This window comes from Equus przewalskii, chromosome 20, assembly GCF_037783145.1.
Source record: "Equus przewalskii isolate Varuska chromosome 20, EquPr2, whole genome shotgun sequence".
In the NCBI taxonomy this organism is placed as follows: domain Eukaryota; kingdom Metazoa; phylum Chordata; class Mammalia; order Perissodactyla; family Equidae; genus Equus; species Equus przewalskii.
Window position 1 is genome coordinate 2,221,066 of NC_091850.1, and position 19,417 is coordinate 2,240,482.

The following is a 19,417-nucleotide window of genomic DNA, read 5'->3' on the forward strand; positions in this document are numbered from 1 at the left end:
CCCTCCACGGAGGGCAGGGCTGGCTGAGGGCTGGGGTGCTCCCAGGGGCCCACGCGGACCTCACCTCTGTGCTCCTCTCAGCAGAGCAAAGCCCAGAAGAAGAAGCGGAAGCAGGAACGTGCTGTGAGTATGTGTGTGCATGTGCGTGTGTGAGTGTGCACATATATGAGCATAGGTACAAGTGTCTGTGGGGGCGTCTTCCCGCTGCCCAGCCTAAGGAACCCTAGTCATGAATGAGCAGGTTGTCTGAGCTGCTACAGGCAGCGTCCACACTGGGCAGCCCATGGCGACCCCATGGGGGTGTGCCCCCGCCACTCAGCACCGCCTCCGTGGCCCCCAGGTCCAGCAGCACAACGGGCACGTGTTCGCCAGCTACCAGGTGAGCATCCCGCAGTCGTGCGAGCAGTGCCTCTCCTACATCTGGCTCATGGACAAGGCCCTGCTCTGTAGTGGTGAGTGTCCCCGACCCCCACCACCCCCGGCGTCACCCACCATGCCCCATGACTCCACTACCACACCCCCAACCACCAACCATGTCCCTGACCCTTCACTGTGTACCAGGGCCTTCACCCCAGCCTCAGGGCAGATCTTTCTGGAACACTGCCCAGCCCCATCTCACCCACTAAGACCCCCATCGTCACCCTGGGGCAGAGCCCAGTTCTTCGCTGGCCCTGAGCGCCACCCCCTGCAGCCTCCCCGCCACACCCCCATCCAGGCAGGTCAGAGGTCCCACCTCCAGACCTTCGCACACGCTGCTCCCGCTGCCTGGGTCGACAGTGAGTCCAGCTATCCCCACAGGGGGCTCTGAGAGACAAGGCGCAGCTCAGGATGACCAGGCTGGCCCTCACTCAGGTAGCCAGGAGATGACCAAGCCAGGACCAGAGCCCAGTCGGCCCCTGGAGGCCCAGCAGGGTCAAGTGGGCCTCTAGCACTTGTATTTTCTTGACAAAACCAGCAGGGCCTGGCTCCCTTTTCGCCCCAGGGTCTCCTTTCCCCATGGCCCTGTGTGAGCTGCGGTCCAGCACCCCTATCCGTCATAAATACTGGGCACTTGGCACTGTCCTGAGACAAGGACATCTGGATACTCCTCCTTTCTGTCATAGCTGATTTCCTCTCTGTGCGTGACATCAGCTGATAGTTGGAGGCTTGCTATTGTTGGGAGAAACAAAAGTAATGTCACTTGTGCCACTGTAATTGGCTGAGTCCCCAGGGCCACCACCTGGCAGGACTGAGGCCCAGGCCCCCCAAACCCCTGCTGCTTGTCCTGATGGTCAGGCTGGCTCTGAGGCCACTGACGGTCTCCAGTTATGGACACCTGCCCACGCGGCTTCCTCACCAGGGAACCAGGGCAGAGATCCATATAGTGTGAGTTTAGAAGCTAGTCGGCAGGCCCCCAGCCACTGGGACCTGGGGCCCCTGCCACACCATCTGTGACCCCCTCATGACCTCCTAGTGTGCAAGATGACCTGCCACAAGAAGTGCGTGCACAAGATCCAGACCTACTGCTCTTACACATGCGGGAGGAAGGTGAGCCCACTGTGGCCAGGAACTTTCCAGAATGACACTGTCATTCCAGGGCCGGGTGCCTGGGGGAGGCCATCCTGAGAGGTGTGGAGGAGAGGGGGTGCTTGACGTGAGGTCAGGGAATGGCGTCAGGCAGGAGCAAGGAGCTGACGTAGGGGGAGCCCTCCTGCAGCAGAGCACCCCGGCCCTGTCAGAGGCCGCAAGGTCCCCCGAGGCAGGAGCTGGCCTCTGTGTGCCTCTGAGACTCCTGGCCCTGCTCCTCCCTCCTCCCAGTGGAAGGCAGGCCCCTGACTCTGCACAGGATGGAGGTGGGGTCCCGAGCACTGGGACTGCGGCAGGAGCCAGGGTCGGCTGCTCCAAAGGGGCCACAGGTGCTCCACATAGGGGGCCCAATGTCCATCGAGCTGCCTGGAGCCCCCAGCAGCCTGCAAGGGGGAACGAGGGACAAGGAGGGATGGGGCCCACAGAGGAGATACAAGGGGCAGCCAGGGAGGACAACTAGCCTGGGCCTGACTGCCACCCCTGGCCTTGCAGAGCGAGCCAGGTGCCGAGCCGGGCCACTTCGGCGTGTGTGTGGACAGTCTGACCAGCGACAAGGCCTCAGTGCCCATTGTGCTGGAGAAGCTTCTGGAACATGTGGAGATGCATGGCCTGTACACCGAGGGCCTCTACCGCAAGTCTGGCGCTGCCAACCGCACACGGGAGCTCCGGCAGGCGCTACAGACAGGTGGGTGCTGTGGGAGGTCGGGCCTGCAGACAGGTAGGTGTTGAGGGCAGGGGGGCACCAGGCTTGGCTCTGGGTGCCCCGCTCCTGCCTGCACTGTGCCCACTGGCCACACCCCCTCTCCTGACAGACCCCACGGCGGTCAAGCTGGAGAACTTCCCCATCCACGCCATCACCGGGGTGCTCAAGCAGTGGCTGCGGGAGCTGCCTGAGCCCCTCATGACCTTTGCCCAGTACGGCGACTTCCTCCGAGCCGTCGGTGAGTGCCCCAGCAGCGGCCAGGGGAGGCAGGTGGCTGAGGTCAGGGGTGGGAGCTGCCAGTGCTCACCGTGAACAGCCAGGAAGATAGGACCACCCTGTCACAGCTGAGAAACTCAGGCCTGGGGTGGGCCGGGACCCTTCTGTGGCCCTGCATTCTTGCCACACATCCGTCCCGGCCCCCCGTGGTGGGAGGCTCCCCGGCGCTCCAGGGCGTGTTGGGGTGGTCCCCCAGGGAGCTGACGCCCCGGGCCCTCCTAGAGCTGCCGGAGAAGCAGGAGCAGCTGGCCGCCATCTACGCCGTCCTGGAGCACCTGCCGGAAGCCAACCACAACTCCCTGGAGCGGCTCATCTTCCACCTCGTCAAGCAAGTGCCCACCCGCCCGCTCTTTGAGGGGTGGGGTCCCCGCCAGGAACCCCGCCAACAGCATTCCCGGGGCCGGTGCTCCGGTGGTTCCGCGCCAGGCCGCGGGCCTGGGTTGGGGGTCTGCAAGGAGCCCTAGCTTCTTTGGGGCAGCTCTCCATGCTGCGGAAGCGAGCGTGTCACACCACCCAGCTGTGGTGGCACTTTCCCCACAGCAGCCCAGGGCTCTGGACTCTGGTCTAGGGGCTCCCTGGCCGCCCCCTAAGTGATGCTCACCACGCAGGGTGGCCCAGCTCGAGGACGTGAACCGCATGTCGCCCAGCGCGCTAGCCATCATCTTCGCACCCTGCCTCCTGCGCTGCCCTGACAACTCGGACCCACTGACCAGCATGAAGGACGTCCTCAAGATCACCACGTGAGTGCCAGGCCCGGCCGGCCCCCAACCCCAGCTCACACCCAGCACAGCCCAGCGAGGGACCCCATGACGAACGGGACAGCCCAATCTGGAATCCTGGGCCAGCTCAGTCCCGCTGTGTGTAGACCCGCATGCAGAAAAAAGTCCAGAAGACAACACCTGGATCGAGACGGCCTGGGTGGTGTCCCTGAGCCCTGGGGTCGGGGTAGACTTCTTTTGGTAATTTTACTTGTCTTTCTTTAAAACGTGCTCTAATGAGCACACGTGACTTTTGCACTAAGCCCAATCTTCTAACCAAGCCTGGACGTGAGGCGCTGGCTGCTGTGTGTGGGGAGGGTCGCCCCTCCCACGTGGGGGCCCAGAAGCAGCCCCCACAGCACGGGGCCCAGACCTGGGCAGAGACCCAGTAGCGTCTCTCCTCAAGCAGTGAGGGCGAAGCTTCCAAGTTCTTTTGAGGCTAGAGAACCAAAAAAGAAGAGAAACTTCTCATCTCTCATGTCAGGGCGAGGGGCAGACAGTGACCCCCAGCATTCTGGGCTGTGGTAGCAGTGAACCCCACAGCAACAGAAGTGATGCTCTGGCGCTTCTGTCCCCGGAGCCATCTTCCAAAGCTCTCAGCGGGCTCCCCAGGAAAACTCAGGAGGTCCTCAGACGTCAGTCACTAAGAGGACGCTGTTTAGGCTGCGAGTTGTGAAAATAAGAACCTGTCACCCTAGGCGGTTTCATGAGGCAAAGACACGAAGAAGGCCCGACACTGCGTCCCCAGGCCGTGCTCGTCACAGTTAGTGAACAGTGACAGGCGGTGAGAAGAGCCCACCGTGGCCCTCACACCACCTGGTGGCGGCGTGGTGTTGTCGACAGATTTGTTGTGGCCTCTTCCAGCACATGCTTTGGTCTTCTTTTCTTATGTTGTCATGATGGTGGGAAACTGAGTTGTGACTGCCTCTCCATCCAGGCTGAATCTCCCCCAGTACTGACCACTCTGGGCTGAGTCGCCCCCAGTACTGACCACTCTCGGTTGAGTCTCCCCTGGTACTGATCACTCTGGGCTGAGTGCCCCCTGTTACTGACCACTCTGGGCTGAGTCCCCACCTAGTACTGACCACTCTGGGCTGAGTCCTCCTGGTACTGATCACTCTGGGCTGAGTCCTCCTGGTACTGATCACTCTGGGCTGAGTCCCCCCTATTACTGACCACTCTGGGCTGAGTCCCCCTGGTACTGACCACTGAACAGATGTGTGGCAGTGAGAACACACGTTCAATGGCCCTTGGGGCTGGTTGCCTGCAGCCCCTGGGACTAACCGCACTGGCTCCCTGCGCCTCGTACTTCCGCGTGAGGCAGGACTGTCCCCACCTGCAGGGAGCCTAGGAGGGGCTGTTCACTCCGACTCGTCATACCAGCCCTCCTCTTTCATACAACAAGGCTTTGGAGGTAGGGACTCAAGCTCAGAGGGGTGGAGTGAGCTGCCCTAGGTCACACAGTGAGTGAGCAGGGCTGAGGCCGGAGCCACAGCCGTGTCCTTGGCCCTGTCTGGTCTCTGGGTGGGTCTCTGCGCGGCCACTGCTCCCCAGTCTCCAGCCAGCGCCTCCCTGGATGCAGGGGCTCCCACACCCACAACCCCTGGAACGGTAACTGAGTCGCCTTCTCCACAGGTGTGTAGAGATGCTGATCAAGGAGCAGTTGAGGAAGTACAAGGTGAAGATGGAGGAGATCAGCCAGCTGGAGACCGCAGAGAGCATCGCCGTCCGGAGACTCTCGCTCCTGCGCCAGAACACTGTGAGCGTGTGTGACGAGCGTGTGTGACGGGCCCACGGTGGGCACGGCCTCTGGTGGGGCGGGGCTCGGGCATTAGGGCTGGTCCCGCTTCACTGCTTGGACTCCCAGGACACCCTTGGCCATAGGCAGTTGGCCAGGGGCGTCACGGCAGCAGGCTCAGAAACCGAGTCCCCGCCTCGGCCAAATGCCCATCGTCCTCGAGGGACCTGTCACCCACTTGGTGGTGGTTTGGGTCATCCTCTGGCCTGTCTCTTGCTGACCTGGGCCCTGCCCACAGGGAAGTGTTCCCACAGCAGAAGTGGCTCCACGGTGCAGGGTGGAGGGTGGGAAGTGGGTTCTGCACTCTGTGGGAGGGCTATGTCCTTGTCCCTACGGTCGGATGTGGCCAGATGCCGATGATGCACACCTGTGTCGGGGTCATGGCCCCCAGTGGTCACCCTCTGTTCATCTCTTCCCCAGCCATGGCCTCTCCAGCTGGGGTTTTCGTCTCCCTATGAGGGGGTGCTGGTATGTACGTGCGTAGCGGCCTGCCCTGCATGTCTCCTGGAGCGGTGCATGCTAGGGTTCCCCTCGCCCTAGGGCCTTTGTAGGATAGACCTTTCTGAAGTGCATGCTGGGGGAGGCCCGTTGCCTGCTGACCACCTGTGTGAGAAGGATGACTAACCAGCCGAGCACTGGCCACCCGGGCCCTACGTGACCCCTGGAGAAGCCTCACTAAGCCCAGCCACCCATGGCAGAACTAACCTTCCTGGCGCTCACACTGCTCTCTCCACCCGCCGGCAGTGAGCCCTGCCTATCCGCCCGCCCGGAGGGGCCGGCCAGACCTGCCGCTTCTCTGTTGCAGAACAAGAGCCCCAAGGCCCGGGGGAACAGCAGCGGCGGCCCAGAGGAGCTGGAGGTGCTGCCGGAGGAGGAGGCGGCCGGCGGCGACGAGGACCGCGAGAAGGAGATCCTCATGGAGCGGATCCAGTCCATCAAGGAGGAGAAGCAAGTGCCCCTCCATCCCCTTCGCACCCTCCCACACGGTCTGGCCCCATTCACAGGCCCCTCCGCCACAGGGGACCTGGCCGTTAGCCGGCTGCCCGGCTAGGCTCGTGCCGTCGTCCAGGACCCACCTCGCAGAGTGCCGCTGTCCTAGAGCACGACTTAGGGCTCTGTTTAAACCCCATGCTTGGCCACAGGGAACCACGGGGAGAAGAGGCAACAGAGGAGTGATGCCCGAACTTTGTCTGGAAGTTGGCATTAGCTAGGGTGACTGACGAATTTATTGTCCAGGCAAGATGTGAATGTCAAGGGGGTGCTGCCAGGACAACAGAAGTGACCCGGGCTGCCTGGCCACCCTAGCCCTAGGAACAGGGTAGAGCAATGCAGGTGGAGGGAAGAAACACACGCAAAGGTCCTGAGGCAGGAGCTCCTCACCAACTCAGTCCTGGCCCAGGTGCCTGGCTTCCCTCAGCACCCTGACACCTTCCTCCCATGAGCATCACAGGGCCAGGGACAGTGTGGGCCAGGTGTGCTGTGGGGGTTTGGGTGGGGTGCCGGGGGCAGGGAGTTCCATCCAGGATCAGGATGGCCTGCCTCTGTCCCCTACCCGCCTGGCACTTTCCCTGGGGTGGTCTTTCACCATAGGAACAGCCTTGGACACTGTGCCCTTCCCCACCCCCCCAGGGAGGACATCACCTACCGGCTGCCAGAGCTGGACCCGAGGGGCTCTGACGAGGAGAATCTGGACTCGGAGACGTCGGCCAGCACCGAGAGCCTGTTGGAAGAGCGGGCCGGGCGGGGGGCCTCGGAAGGTCAGTATTAAGGTAGCGTCTGCTTTTTTCCTTCCCATGTCCACCGCCAGCCGGCCCCGGGATGAGGGTCCATCTGCCGGCCCTGAAGCTGCAGTAACCCCGCCATCTGTCTCTCAAAAGGGACCCCTGCGCCTGCTCTCTCCTGCCCCAGTGCGCCCGCCCTGAACCCCCTCCCCGCAGTGGCCGCCCCTCCACGACGAAGGCCATCGTCCTTCGCGACGGTCAGAGGGAAGACCCCCCGGCGGACCCCAATCATGCCCACGGCCAACATCAAGCTCCCACCCGGCCTGCCCTTCCACCTCTCCTTCCACCTCCCCGGCCGGGCACCGGGTGCCCCAGAGGCTACTGCCCCCGTCAGGCGCCGAGAGCCGCCGGCCCGCCGCCCAGACCAGGTACACTCCGTGTACATCACGCCCGATGCCCACCTGCCCGTGCGGGGCATTCAGGAGCCCCTAGACGAGGACAGCCAGCCACCTGGGGCCAAGCGGAGGTACTCGGACCCCCCAACCTACTGCCTGCCGCCCGCCTCGGGCCAGGCCAATGGCTGAGGGCCCACCGCTGCCAGAGTCTGCACGTCTGAGGACAGCCCAGAGCCAGCATTTGGCTCTCCAAGAAGGATCCGGAATGAAAAGCCCCAAAAGCGATGTGGGGTGGGCACCGGCTCCTAGAGCAGAGTCCAAGTGGGGAGAGGCCAGCTGAGGCCAGGCCGCCCTCGCGGAGCCCCCACGCCGCGCGCATGTGCCCGCCCACAGCACCCAATCGGCCAGCGGCCCGTCTCCCACCTCCCATTTTGTACTTTTTTTACAGTAACTGTTTCTTTGTGCGTGGTTTACATAACTTTAAACTGTAACAGCCTTAACGGAAGACCAAATTGTTTTTTATTTGTGTGTGTACCAACTTTTATATTAACACCCTGCATCTCCTTCATAACCTGTACCTGAGTCTTCGGAGGCCGCCCACACAGCTGCCCACCTCGGAGGCTCAGCCCCGCCCGCGCCGAGTGTGACCCTGCACCAGGGGTTTGGACACTTGGGCCACCTGACTGCCTCAGTCTCTCTTGGACTCATGCTCTGGCCTGGCTGGTGTCTACCTGGCCACGGTGCATTTGAGGGAGCACGGCAGCCATCCGTGGGGATCGAGGCTGTCGGCTGAGCCAGGACACGAAGTGGGGGCAGCCTCCACCCGGGGCACCAGAGACCTCACGTCCCAGGGAGACTCCAGTGTGGCTGTCATTCCTCTGTCCACCACGCCTGGACTCCGGAGGCTGTAGGAGGCCGCCCTTGGCACTGCCCTGATGAGGCAGCACAGGAGCCAGCGACTCAGGAGGACCCCGCTCACCAGCAGGGAGGGCAAGGCCTGGGTTGTCCCGCTACAGATCAACAGTCGCAGCCTGGGGATCACCAGTGGGGCTCCTCTCAGGTTCAGCCCACTCTCCAGGCCCCTGGACACGTGACCACAGGCCTGGAACAAGAGGCGCCTCCCAGCCGTGTGAAATAAAGACAAAGTGCTGAGAGAGGTTTGCGTGCGGTTCCTGCTCACAAGGCTCTGCTCCGGGTTGGAGGGCCAGGGCTGGTGGCGGGAGTCGGGGCGGGGGGCGGGGGGGGGTCCACCCTGTGGCTGCCGCCAAGGGGCTTGCAGGGCAGGGCCTTGTGCTGCTTGTCTGGAAGGCCCTGCCTCGATCCCCCAGCATGCGCTGTTGGATCTCACCTGTGCTCTTGACCTGGGGCAGGTGGGCTTGTGTAGTGACCCGGAAACCTGGGGGAGCAGACAGCTCCTGCAGAGTCGCATTCAGTGCAGAGAGCCTGCTGTCCAGGGGGCCGTCTCCCATTCCCCCGCTTCAGCACCCAGACTCTCCTGAGGTAGGGCTAAGTGTCAGCTGCAGGGGCCACCGGCACGTGGAGGAGTCAGTTCCTGGTGGGCTGGCAGGTGGGGCCTGTGAGGATGGGGTGGGGGGACCGTGAAGAACTTGAGTGCAGATGGCACATGCCAGAGGGTTGGGGGCTTCTCCAAGACCACACAGCCAGGGTGGGGTGGGGCTGGGCTCCAGACTCGGCCCCATCAGCCTCTGGAACTCCCCCTTATCCATCCTGGACTTGGTCTTCTCCATGGGACTTTGCAAGGACACGAGGCCCACCAGTGTGACTGGGACAGCGGTGACCTGAGGGCTGCATGCCAGGCTCCGGTCCCCATGAAGCCCCATCCTCACCGCGTGCACTCCAGAAGTGGGGCTCGCAGGACTGGCCTCGGCTTCCTGGGGCCCTTGGCGGGCTGGGACTGGGTTCTCTCCACAGGAGTCTGAGCCTTAGGGGTGACCCGGCCCCGCCTGCCGCTCCCAGAGCTAACTCGTGTCCCCCTAGAGGCTAGCACTGTCCCACTGCCCGTTCCCCAAGGGAGGAAACAGGCCCAGAAACAGCGGGCGGATGGAGTCAGAGTCAGGCTGGCATCCGGAAGCTCATAACCGCAGAAGGTTGGATGGGCCCCTAAGCCGGGCCAGGGCCTCTCCCCAGGAAGAAATCAGGGAAGGGGGCCTGGATGCGGAAGAGCTCAGTGTGGGGAGAATCCAGGCAGCAGTGGGTGTCGGGGAGGAACTTTGAGCAGGGGAAAAGGAACGAACAGAGGACGCGTTGCACTTGGGCCTGACACCGCAGGAGCTGGTCCTTTCCACCCTTCCTGAGGGTTAATATGCTCACGAGGAAAAGCAGGCGATTCAGCCCTGAGTAACTACGGACTGAACGGCTCCTCTCCTTGAAGACATTACTTCCGCCCCAAACAAAGATGGAACGGCAAACGAGTAGAGCACAGCAACCCAGAGGGAAGCCAAGTGAAGGCACTTCCGCCCTCTCTTGAGATGGCGCCAGCGGAAGGGGCGGGGAACCACCGTGGGGGTGATGGCGGCGTCGAGGCTGGAGCTCAACCTGGTGCGGCTGCTGTGCCGCTGCGAGGTGATGGCAGCGGAGAAGAGGGACCCAGACGAGTGGCGTCTGGAGAAGGTGAGGGGAGCCCGCGGGATTGCGTAGAGCCCAACTCCCCGACGGTGGTCCCGGAGCTGGCAGGCACCGAGCCCAACTCCCCTGCCCCAACTGCCACCCTGGCCACGCCCCTTCCGGTCGGCTCCGCCACGTCCACCTGCAGCTCCCTCCTCTGGAGTTCCTCTAGCCACGCCTCCTTGGTGCTTGGCCCCTCCCACCATAGCCCCGCCCCTTATTGGCTCTGACGCCTTTGAGCAGGATGGGGAAGGGTGGAAGTGGGGGACCGGGCTGATACCCCACTTTCCCTCCCCAGTACGTGGGAGCCCTTGAGGACATGCTGCAAGCCCTGAAAGCCCAGGCGAGGTGAGTGTTGGCGGCCAGAGGGGTTTCACATCCGGAGTGGGGGTAGAGCTCAGGGCCCTTGCAGGCACCTGCCCTGAACTGGGCCAGCGGGCAGGTCGTCTTTGTCCGCTTCTCGCCTTCCAGCAAACCGGCCTCCGAGGTCATCAATGAGTATTCCCGCAAGGTCGATTTTCTGAAGGGGATGTTGCAGGCAGAGAAGCTGGTAAGCAGGGCCACCACCGCTGCCTCAGCCCTCATCACCACTCCCCTGGGTCCCCAGGCCCTGCCCTCTGGTGACCCTCGCCCCTCTTCTGCAGACCTCCTCCTCCGAGAAGGCACTAGCCAACCAATTCCTGGCCCCTGGCCGCGTGCCCACCACAGCCAGGGAGCGGATACCTGCCACGAAGACAGTGCATCTGCAGTCACGGGCACGGTACACCAACGAGATGCGGGACGAGCTGCTTGGCACGGTAGGGCCCTTCTGGTCCTGAGAGCCCTCTGGTCAGTGACAGGAGTTCAATGCCTGGGGGTGGCCCGAACAACAAACACTGTCAGGTGCAGGGACCCTAGGGGCCCAAGAGCCTACGCCCTGGGCCATCAGACAAGGCTTCCCAACAGAGGGATGCTGTGGCCGGGGCATGGATAGGTGAGTAGGAGTTTGGTACAGGGCAAAAATAACATATGTTTGGTTCAGACAACTTTATTCCTCCGTAAAATAGGAGGACAAGTGCGTTTCTGAGCACTTTACTTGCATCAGGTAAACCCTTCAAAATGTGAGCTGTTATCAGTTTATAGATGAAGAAACTGAGGCTCATAGGTCACGGAACTTGCCCAGGGCCCTGACTGAGGGTGGGGAGTTTCAGGAGCAGAAAGGACAGGTTTGGGGCCATAACAAAGTGGGTGACTTCATGCCCCTCCCTTTTTGCCACAGGACTCTGCCGGAGGTGAGTCAGCCTGAGCAGAACAGGACTTGGGGCCCAGCTACCTGGGACAGGACACATGTCCTTGCTGCCCCACGTGCCCCGTGCCTAGCCTCATCTCACAGCCCAGGCCAAGTGTCCCGGGGGGGGTCACTGAGTTATGCCTGGAGCGGGGGCTAGGACAGAGGAAGTGGACCCCAGAGGAAACTGAGCTGGACACCCCCAGCCCATGGGGCCAAGGTTCAGCTGGAGGGAGGGACCTGGGGCCTGAGGAGTCCAGAGCAAGGCAAGGAAACTTCTGAGAAGAGGGGGCATTTGAGCTCGGGCTCTGAAGCGTGATGAGGAGCCCACCAGGCCGCAGCCAAGACTGGAGGGGCGCCATGAGCAGCAGGCCTGCTAGAGGCAGTGGTCAGGAGGCCGGTCGGCAGGAGGCCAACCCCTCCTTCTTTCTGCTGGGCCTGTTTCCCTTCCAGAGCCCGAGCTGGACGTGAGGAAGAGAACGTGAGTGTCTTCAGCCCTGGGGCAGCACCAGGGGGCGGGGGGCTGGATGAACCTGGGGCCACTGAGGCGCCATGAGCACCTAAACCACCAATCAGCAGCCCCTTCTGGGGACTCTCTTCCCAGAAGCCAGAGCAAAGAAGGGATAACTGAGCCCCAAGCAGGGCAGTGGCTGGAGCCATAACCTCTGGGCTCCTTGGGCACATGTCGGTCTCTTCCCCTCCCCCCCATCTCGTGCCCACCTGTCCACCCCTGTGTGGGGTCAGCGGGGTGGCAGGGCCCAGGCCAGGGAATGAGAAGCAGTCGGCAGCCGAGTTAGACCTCGTCCTGCAGCGACACCAGAGCCTCCAGGAGAAGCTGGCAGAGGAGATGCTAGGCCTGGCCCGGAGCCTCAAAACCAACACGCTGGCCGCCCAGAGTGTCATCAAGAAGGACAACCAGGTGTGAGGATTGTGGGAACTCTGCACTCTCTGCCTTGGGTCATCTGAGAAGGTTTCCCAGCAGAGGGGAATGGTGACTGGGGCTTGGCTGGAGAAATAGGAGTTTGGTAGAAAACAAAAACGGCATTCCCAGCAGAGGAAACGGCACCAACAAGGGCCAAGAGGTGCAGACTTTGCCCCAGGGTGTTAGGGGGAGGCCACAGTTGGCCCCAGTCCTGCTGATATTCTCCCCACCTCACCCACAGACCCTGTCACACTCACTCAAGATGGCTGACCAGAACCTGGAAAAGCTGAAGACAGAATCAGAGCGGCTGGAACAGCACACACAGAAGTCGGTCAACTGGCTGCTCTGGGCCATGCTTATTATAGTCTGCTTCATCTTCATCAGCATGATCCTCTTCATCCGGATCATGCCCAAACTCAAATAAAGACCTGGCCTGGCCCGCCTCATCCTTCTGTCCTTTGTCTGCCCTCCACCCTGTCCGAGGGTGCCCTTTAGGGTGGGCAGCAAGACGGGAGGGTCTTTGGAGAAACACAGACAGCTCATGAGCAGGGGAGGAAGAAGGTCAGGCTGGGAGGGTAGTGACTCAGCAACCCTCTCCCATTTCTCCCTCATTACCACCCAACAGTGGACAAGGTCAGGCCCCAAGAAGCCCCAGGAGCCCCTAGTCTGGTACAGTCAGAGCCAAACACAATGCCTTCAGCCCTGTGGGGCCATGCCTGGAGGTCAGCCTAGAGGAGGAAGCTTCGGTGCTGGGCCTTCCTAGGGATTAAAGGTGATAATTCAGGGACAGGTCTTAGCCCAGACACAGCCCCACCGCTCTCAGGAAACCACGGAGGCTTCACCCAGTCAGTCAACAAACACATGAGGGTCTCTGGAGGCCTTGCCCTGCCCAGGTCTTAGTCTGATCATTTCAGACGAGAACTGGGTGGGCACGGGAGTTGGGACCCTGGAAGAAGTAACAGAGTGGGAGTCCCAGGGGAACCGCTGGTCCCCTGGGCTCTGCTCACCCCTACTCCAGACACGGGGCAGGGCCTGTGGGAGCATGATGGAGGGAGCTCGGGGAGGGCAGGTGACAGGTGCATGGGAGTGTCCCAGACTCACAGGAGTGTGAGCAGGCACTGTGGGACCCCCATCGACTCAGGGGCAAAGCCACCAGATGGAACCTTTTATAAGCTCTAGTGGCAACTTTTTAAAAAAGTTCAGAAGAAGGCTCCCATCTGAGATGCAGAGACGGTTCGATGTTAGAACGCCTGGCAACAGCCACATTAGGGCATCGGAAAACAAACTCGTGGGCAGGGAATATGGAGGAAAGCAGGCTTTGTACTGTTCAACCTCTCTAAAACAATAAGGAATAGATGGACGGTTTCCTCATTTAACGGAAAAATTTCAAGCGAAAGCGTTGAGTTTAACGGGCAAATACTGGAAGTTCTGCCATCAAAGTGAGGAGGTGGAGGGGATGCCGACCGTCCACCCGCCTCCCCCAGTGTTTTCACATTGTCCTGAGGTGCCAGTTGATGCAACTAGACAAGAAAAAAAAATGACATTGGAAAATTAGAAGAGGCAAAATTATGTGCAGATGATACAACTGTCTGTATGAAAGACCCAAGCAAACCAACTAAAAAGCTACTCCAATAAGGGAATTCAGGGGCTGGCCCGGTGGCACAGCAGTTAAGTTCACACGTTCCTCTTTGGTGGCCCCAGGGTTCGCCGGTTCGGATCCCGGGTACGGACATGGCACCGCTCAGCAAGCCACGCTGTGGCAGGCGTCCCACATAGAAAGTAGAGGAAGATGGGCATGGATGTTAGCTCAGGGCCAGTCTTCCTCAGCAAAAAAGGAGGATTGGTGGCAGATGTCAGCTCAGGGCCAGTCTTCCTCAAAAAGAAGAAGAAGATAGACTAGCTGGCTAACCTAACTTCCTCAATATATGAAGAGCTCCTAAAAATCAACAGGAAAAAAAAGATTTGCAGTAAATAAGCAAGAAAAGAAATACAAATGGTTTCTAAACTTTTTCACTCACCAGATTAGGCAAGATTTAAACTCTAAAAATACAATTTGCAGGAAAACGTGAGAACATCAGGGCTGCAAAGTTTGTGGGAAAACCGGTGTTTCCCTCACTGCTGGTCAGAGGCTCACACTAGGCCAGCCTCATTGAGACCAGCCCGCAGCCCCCTTCCAAATGAAGAGGGCACGTCCCCTCGCCGGCCAGTTCCGCTCCAGGGTCACCCGGCCGAGAATCCTCCCACAAGTGGCCAAGCAAATTTGCACGTGAATATCTTTGCAGTGTCTTCCGCCGTGAGGAAAATATTTATACTTGCTTGTCATTTAATTAGGATTTCGCCAGAAGGAGACACAATTAGCTGCTGCTTCTGCGGACAGGGGAAGGCGAGAAATTCACTTTTGCCCTACGTGTCTTTTCTATTGTTTGAATTTTCTAAACATACCTCTAGCGATTATTTAAAGAAATGTTTAAAAAATACAATTGCTGAGTAAATAGATAAGTGCAAGTGAGCCCAAACCACGGGTTTTTCAGACAAACTGAGTCAAAGAGGCTGAGCCCCAGACACACAGCAGGTCTGTGTCTTGGTCGGACGCGAACCTGCGCTTCTAGGGTGTGGCTCCGCTTTCTCGCCCGCCAGGCCCCGCCCCCTCACCGCCAGGCCCCGCCCCTCGCCGCCGGCCCCGCCCCCTCATCGCCAGCCCTGCCCCGGTGCTGGGGAGCGACCCCGCCAGTCGGGTCCAACTTTGCAGTTAATGCACAACTAGGACTCCGGCGCCTCCCAGGGAGTGGACCCAGGCTCGGAGTTCCGGACGCTGGGACAGGTGACCCCGGGCGGGAGCGGCCCGTGCGGCCTGCAGCAGGGGCGGCAGTCCGGGGCGCTTCTCGGGGGTGGTGTCCGAGGGCTCCGCGCGCCCTAGCGGGCGACGCTGCGGCAGCGCGGGGGTTAACGTGAACCGGGCCCGACGCGCCGTGTCGACGGGGCTTATTTGCATAGCGTCCTGCCGGGTGACGCAGCCAAGGGCGGGGCCTGGGGGAGGGGGTGCTGTGAGGGCCAATCGCGAGCGTCTATGCAAATAGAGGGGGCCGGGCCCGCCTCCGCGCGCGTGCCCGCCGAGCCCCTCCAGGCGCGTCCTCCCCGGTGTCCGCAGGCCGCCCGCCGACCGCGCCCGCCGCGCGCGGCTCCCCGCGGCCCCCGCGGGACCCGCCCTCTGCCCCGGGGACGCCCGAGCGGCCCCCCCCCGAGGCCGATGCCCTCCCGGAAGCCCCGGCAGACCCGCGGCGCCCCGGGGGCCCTGCAGACCCTCCCGCCCGGCCCTGGGCCCCCGGTGAGTCTGAACGGGAGGAAGGTCCCCAGGCCGAGCCTAGGCCAGGGCTTCATTTCCCCCCAGTTTGAGGGATCCCGGCTTCCCGATTCCCTCCTTAACTCCAAACTCTGATTCCTGCGGCGTCTGCAGCGAGCGGAAGCCAGCGCTCCCTGCCGTCTGTGCCAGCCCCAGCCAGGGGCGCACAGGGCAAGGCCCAAGAAGATTGTATTTGAGGATGAGCTGCCCTCCCCCGTCCTTGGCACCAAGAAGTCTATTGGAACCATCCCTGGGAGACGTATACCTAGGCCCCAGCCAGTGCCCGACTATGAGCTGTGAGTGTCCCCCATGTGGTTCCTGATGCCTGGGAACAGAGAAGGGGCACTGAGGCTAGGGCTTTGACAAGTGAATAAGAGTTTGCCAAACAGTAAAAACAAAAAGGACATTTGGAGCAGGGAGCCTAGCATGGACAAAGGAAAACTAATTACATTGACTAGGGCAAAGGGAGGGTTCTTTACACTCACGCTGTGACCCCATTTCAATCCCAAAGTAAGTATCCAGCAGTGAATAGTGAGCGGGGCCGGCGCCGCTACGCAGCAGTGTTCCAGGACCAGTACCCAGAGTTCTTGGAGCTCCAGCAGGAGGTGGGCGCTGCACAGGCAAAGCTCCGGCAGCTGGAGGCCCTGCTCAACTCACTGCCCCCGCCCCGGAGCCAGGTCAGCCACCGGGTGGATCCCTGCGGCGGCCTCCGGGCCTCCCACTGGCTCCAGGTCTCCAGGCCTCTTCCTCCACAGGGCTGGGTGGGCACCACAGTGCATGGGTCAAGGTCAGCCCCTGAGGTCCTCCCTAGATGGGTTACTTTGTCTTTCGGAGCCTCAGTTTCCCCATCCCTCCTCGGGTCCAGCTCCGCTGAGCCCCCGTCTTCCTTCTCCCCTTGCAGAAGGAGGCACACGTCGCTGCCCGCATCTGGAGGGAACTTGAGAAGAAGCAGATGGTGAGTCAGGCCTCCTGAGGCCCGCAGCCTGGCCTTGTGTCCCTGAGGCCCCTGTGAGGCCGGGACACTCGAGCCCAGTGTCAAGGAAAGAAAACAGGCTCAGAGAGGAAAACGCAAAAAGTCGAACAGCTTGAGGGCCATAGGCCAGACTGCCACAAGGACTTCCCGGCTCTTGCCCTGCCCAGGACCCCAGCTTCCTGGACAAGCAGGCTCGCTGCCGCTACCTGAAGGGCAAGCTGAGGCACCTCAAAACGCAGATCCGGAAGTTCGACGAGCAAGGAGACAGCGAGGGCTCTGTGTACTTCTGAGCATCCTGGCACCCAGGCACAGGGACACGTCCCACTCTGCCCTGGCCTCTCGTCCCGCCTCAGGCCTCAGCCCTTGCTGTCCACCCGCCTGAGTCCCGATGCCTCGGCCTTTGAGGCTCAGCTTTGAGGGCCCCTCCTCCAGGAAGTCCTCCCAGGACCTTGTCTGGGACCCCCGGCCCTGACCCCATGGGGACCCCAGGTTTCAGTCAGTCCCCTAAGTCAGGTCCTGCTTTCCATCCCAGGGGAATAAACGTTTATTAAATATCTACTCCTGATTTCACTCTGTTGGCACCAAAAATCTGTTCTTCCATTTTCTTTTTTTTTTTTTCTCCTTTGTCTCCCCAAACCGCCCCCCGTACACAGTTGTATATCTTAGTTGCACGTCCTTCTAGTTGTGGGATGTGGGACGCCACCTCAACGTGGCCTGACGAGCGGTGCCATGTCCGCGCCCAGGATCCGAACCCTGGGCCGCCGCAGCGGAGCGCGTGAACTTAACCACTCGGCCACGGAGCCGGCCCCTGTTCTTCCATTTTCTAGAGGGAAGAAGATCGGGTTTTGAGAGAGGGACTCCGGGCAGGGTGTGGACCCTCGTCTGTCCAGGGGCTCCTTCTCCCCGCAGAGCCTTCGGGGGCTGTCCGGCGGGAAGCGCAGGGCCCCTGCAGCTTCGCCTCCTGGGCTGGCCGCGGCGGGGAGCCCCCGGGCCAGAGTTCCCGCAGGGCTGGTCACAGGGCGCACCAGGCGGAGGGTCCCAAGTCTTGTGGGGTTGTGTCCTGGAGAATTCCTGTGGCGCGATGCTGGGGACAGCCCAGCGGGGGGGGACGCCAGCGCGGGTAGGTGGGCCCCTAAACTCGTCCACGGCTCCCGGGCGGCACAGGCTGAGCCGTGGTCGCCGCTGTGCTGTGAGCCCAGTTCACGTGCCTGGTCTGAGGATGGTCCTTCGGTGTCCACCCCATGCCAGGGCCCAGGTGGGTGGGGCATGGGCAAGGCCAGACCCCCTGGGCCCTCTTTGAGTCTTGGCCTCCCGAGGGAGCCACAGGGAGGCAGACTGCAGGCAGCAAAGGCAGTGCCAGCCACAGGGTCACAGAGAGGCCTCAGTCCGAGATCAGTCCTCATGGAGCCCCTGTCCCCAGGGAAGACAGCCCTGGGCCCAATGTGATAGAGCAATAACAGAGGGCAGGATGGCAGCCTTAACAACCAAGGAGGCTCAAGAGGTCTTTTTGCAGGGGGGCCATATCGGTAGGGTTTTGTAAAAGAAGTAGGAGTTCAGCAGTCAGGTCTGAACAGGCACGCAAGACTGACCTGGGGACTGGAATGGGCTTGCTAGTCCTCAGATGTCCTGTGAATCTGAGAAATGGGGCATTGCTGTCCAGCCCGACTGGAGCGACACATTCACTTACCCACAGGACCTCGTGGAAGATGCTGACCCACAGCAGAAGCCAGTACAGCCTCCACTGGGAGCCCTGCAGCCTATCCATCCCAGGCCCCTTCTGGGTGCAGAGCATATCACGAGACCCTCATTCATTCCACGGGCAGCAGCCTCACTCCCCGCTCTTCCCAGGCCCCCTCCGAGGTGGACATGGGGGAGGCTGGGAGTGCTCACGGGGAGCATTGGGAGGACTGGGACTGCTTCCTGGACTGAGCGCCGGCCCTGACTGCAGCGTGAGGCCGGAGTTCTTCTCTCACTGTTTCAGGGCATCTTTGATGGACGGCTTGTCTGCCTGGCAAGACCTCAGTCAGGACCCAGGGGTACACCCCCCACCACTAGCCACGCCTCCTTTACCCACCCACTAGAGCCACAGTCCTGGGAACGACCACAGAGCTGGGGCACAAACCTCCAAGGCCAGGATGGCAGGGTTCCTGGTGACCTGCATCACCCTGTATCAACTGAGTGAATTCCACATTTCAAAGTCTATCCTTAGAGGTCCCTGCCTTCCAAATGCCAATCTCGGAAACAGTGTTTAAGTTATGTGTGAGAAGAAACCATACCTAAACTGGCTCAAGCACAAAAGGGGAAGTCAGCTCATGGAACTGAAACTGAAGTCTAATGGTTTCAGGTATGGCTTGATCCAGGAGCTCGAAAGTTATCCAGCAATATTGATGTTCATCTTTTGCCTCTGCTTTGCTTTGATTATATCTTCCTAGTCCCAAATCCTGCCACTCAATCTCACTGGCCAGCTCTGGGCCTCCCTGAACCAATCACTGTGGCCAGGGGCATGGAGGGCTGTGTCTGGGCTGGGAAAGAACTAGCCCACGAAGCACCCTGTGGCCAACTGGTTAAGTTCACATGCTCTGCTTCAGCAGCCCAGGGCTTCACTGGTTCAGAACCTGGGCGCAGACCGAGCACCGTTTATCAAGCCATACTGAGGCAGCGTCCCACATAGCACAACTAGAATACACAACTATGTACTGGGGGGCTTTGGGGAGAAGAAAAAAGATTGGCAACAGATATTAGCTCAGGGCCAATCTTTAAAAAAAAAGCTGGCCCCAGACGTTTCTCGGAGGACACTGGGGCCCAGACACCGTGATGAACGGTGAAACACCGTTTGGTTCAGGGCATGTGTCAATCCGCGAAGCTCCCAGCCCAGGCCAGAGCTTCAATTTGAACCTGAGCCACCTGCTGGGCTGACTGGCTGACCTCAAGCCCCACACCCTGCCCCCAGCCTGTTTCCCCACAAAACTGTCTAACAAAAGCAGCAAGGAGGGCTCTCGTTAGGCTGTGGCTATTCCAGATGGCTGCGTGTGGGTGCTCCCGGCAGGCCCCATCCCATCCCGCGCTCCCCTCA

At 61.0% G+C, this 19,417-nt stretch overlaps 3 protein-coding genes across 23 annotated transcripts in view; all 3 read left to right on the forward strand.

Moving 5' to 3' along the window:
• MYO9B (myosin IXB) overlaps window positions 1-8,371 on the forward strand; it is an 84,903-nt gene extending 76,532 nt beyond the window's left edge. For 4 of the 20 annotated variants that reach the window (XM_070587339.1, XM_070587348.1, XM_070587345.1 and 1 more), the window contains 12 exons: window positions 82-123; window positions 341-452; window positions 1,454-1,527; window positions 2,059-2,251; window positions 2,379-2,507; window positions 2,768-2,873; window positions 3,154-3,285; window positions 4,939-5,062; window positions 5,522-5,569; window positions 5,907-6,053; window positions 6,735-6,858; window positions 6,979-8,371. In XM_070587339.1, coding sequence (XP_070443440.1) covers window positions 82-123; window positions 341-452; window positions 1,454-1,527; window positions 2,059-2,251; window positions 2,379-2,507; window positions 2,768-2,873; window positions 3,154-3,285; window positions 4,939-5,062; window positions 5,522-5,569; window positions 5,907-6,053; window positions 6,735-6,858; window positions 6,979-7,406 — 1,659 coding nt within the window. In that variant the 3' untranslated portion in view covers window positions 7,407-8,371. Of the gene's footprint in view, window positions 1-81; window positions 124-340; window positions 453-1,453; window positions 1,528-2,058; window positions 2,252-2,378; window positions 2,508-2,767; window positions 2,874-3,153; window positions 3,286-4,938; window positions 5,063-5,521; window positions 5,570-5,906; window positions 6,054-6,730; window positions 6,871-6,978 lie in introns of all 20 variants that reach the window. The other 16 variants (XM_070587340.1, XM_070587350.1, XM_070587346.1 and 13 more) reach the window with 10 other exon arrangements.
• A 1,342-nt stretch (window positions 8,372-9,713) lies between these two features.
• USE1 (unconventional SNARE in the ER 1) lies at window positions 9,714-12,477 on the forward strand. The gene is made up of 8 exons (XM_008539225.2): window positions 9,714-9,848; window positions 10,141-10,190; window positions 10,314-10,392; window positions 10,487-10,639; window positions 11,101-11,113; window positions 11,563-11,590; window positions 11,854-12,028; window positions 12,273-12,477. Exons 1-8 carry the CDS (start codon window positions 9,747-9,749, stop codon window positions 12,453-12,455), a joined length of 783 nt encoding a protein of 260 aa, XP_008537447.1. The 5' UTR covers window positions 9,714-9,746; the 3' UTR covers window positions 12,456-12,477.
• A 2,252-nt stretch (window positions 12,478-14,729) lies between these two features.
• OCEL1 (occludin/ELL domain containing 1) lies at window positions 14,730-16,902 on the forward strand. Of its 2 annotated transcripts, none has more exons than XM_070586500.1 (6): window positions 14,730-14,852; window positions 15,180-15,356; window positions 15,486-15,667; window positions 15,883-16,102; window positions 16,273-16,326; window positions 16,512-16,902. In XM_070586500.1, the coding sequence occupies exons 2-6, from the start codon at window positions 15,279-15,281 to the stop codon at window positions 16,632-16,634; spliced, it is 657 nt and encodes a 218-aa protein (XP_070442601.1). In that variant the 5' UTR covers window positions 14,730-14,852; window positions 15,180-15,278; the 3' UTR covers window positions 16,635-16,902. The 2 variants fall into 2 exon arrangements, with proteins under 2 accessions (XP_070442601.1, XP_070442602.1); XM_070586501.1 differs by having other exon boundaries at window positions 15,883-16,048.
• The last annotated feature ends 2,515 nt before the right edge of the window (window positions 16,903-19,417 follow it).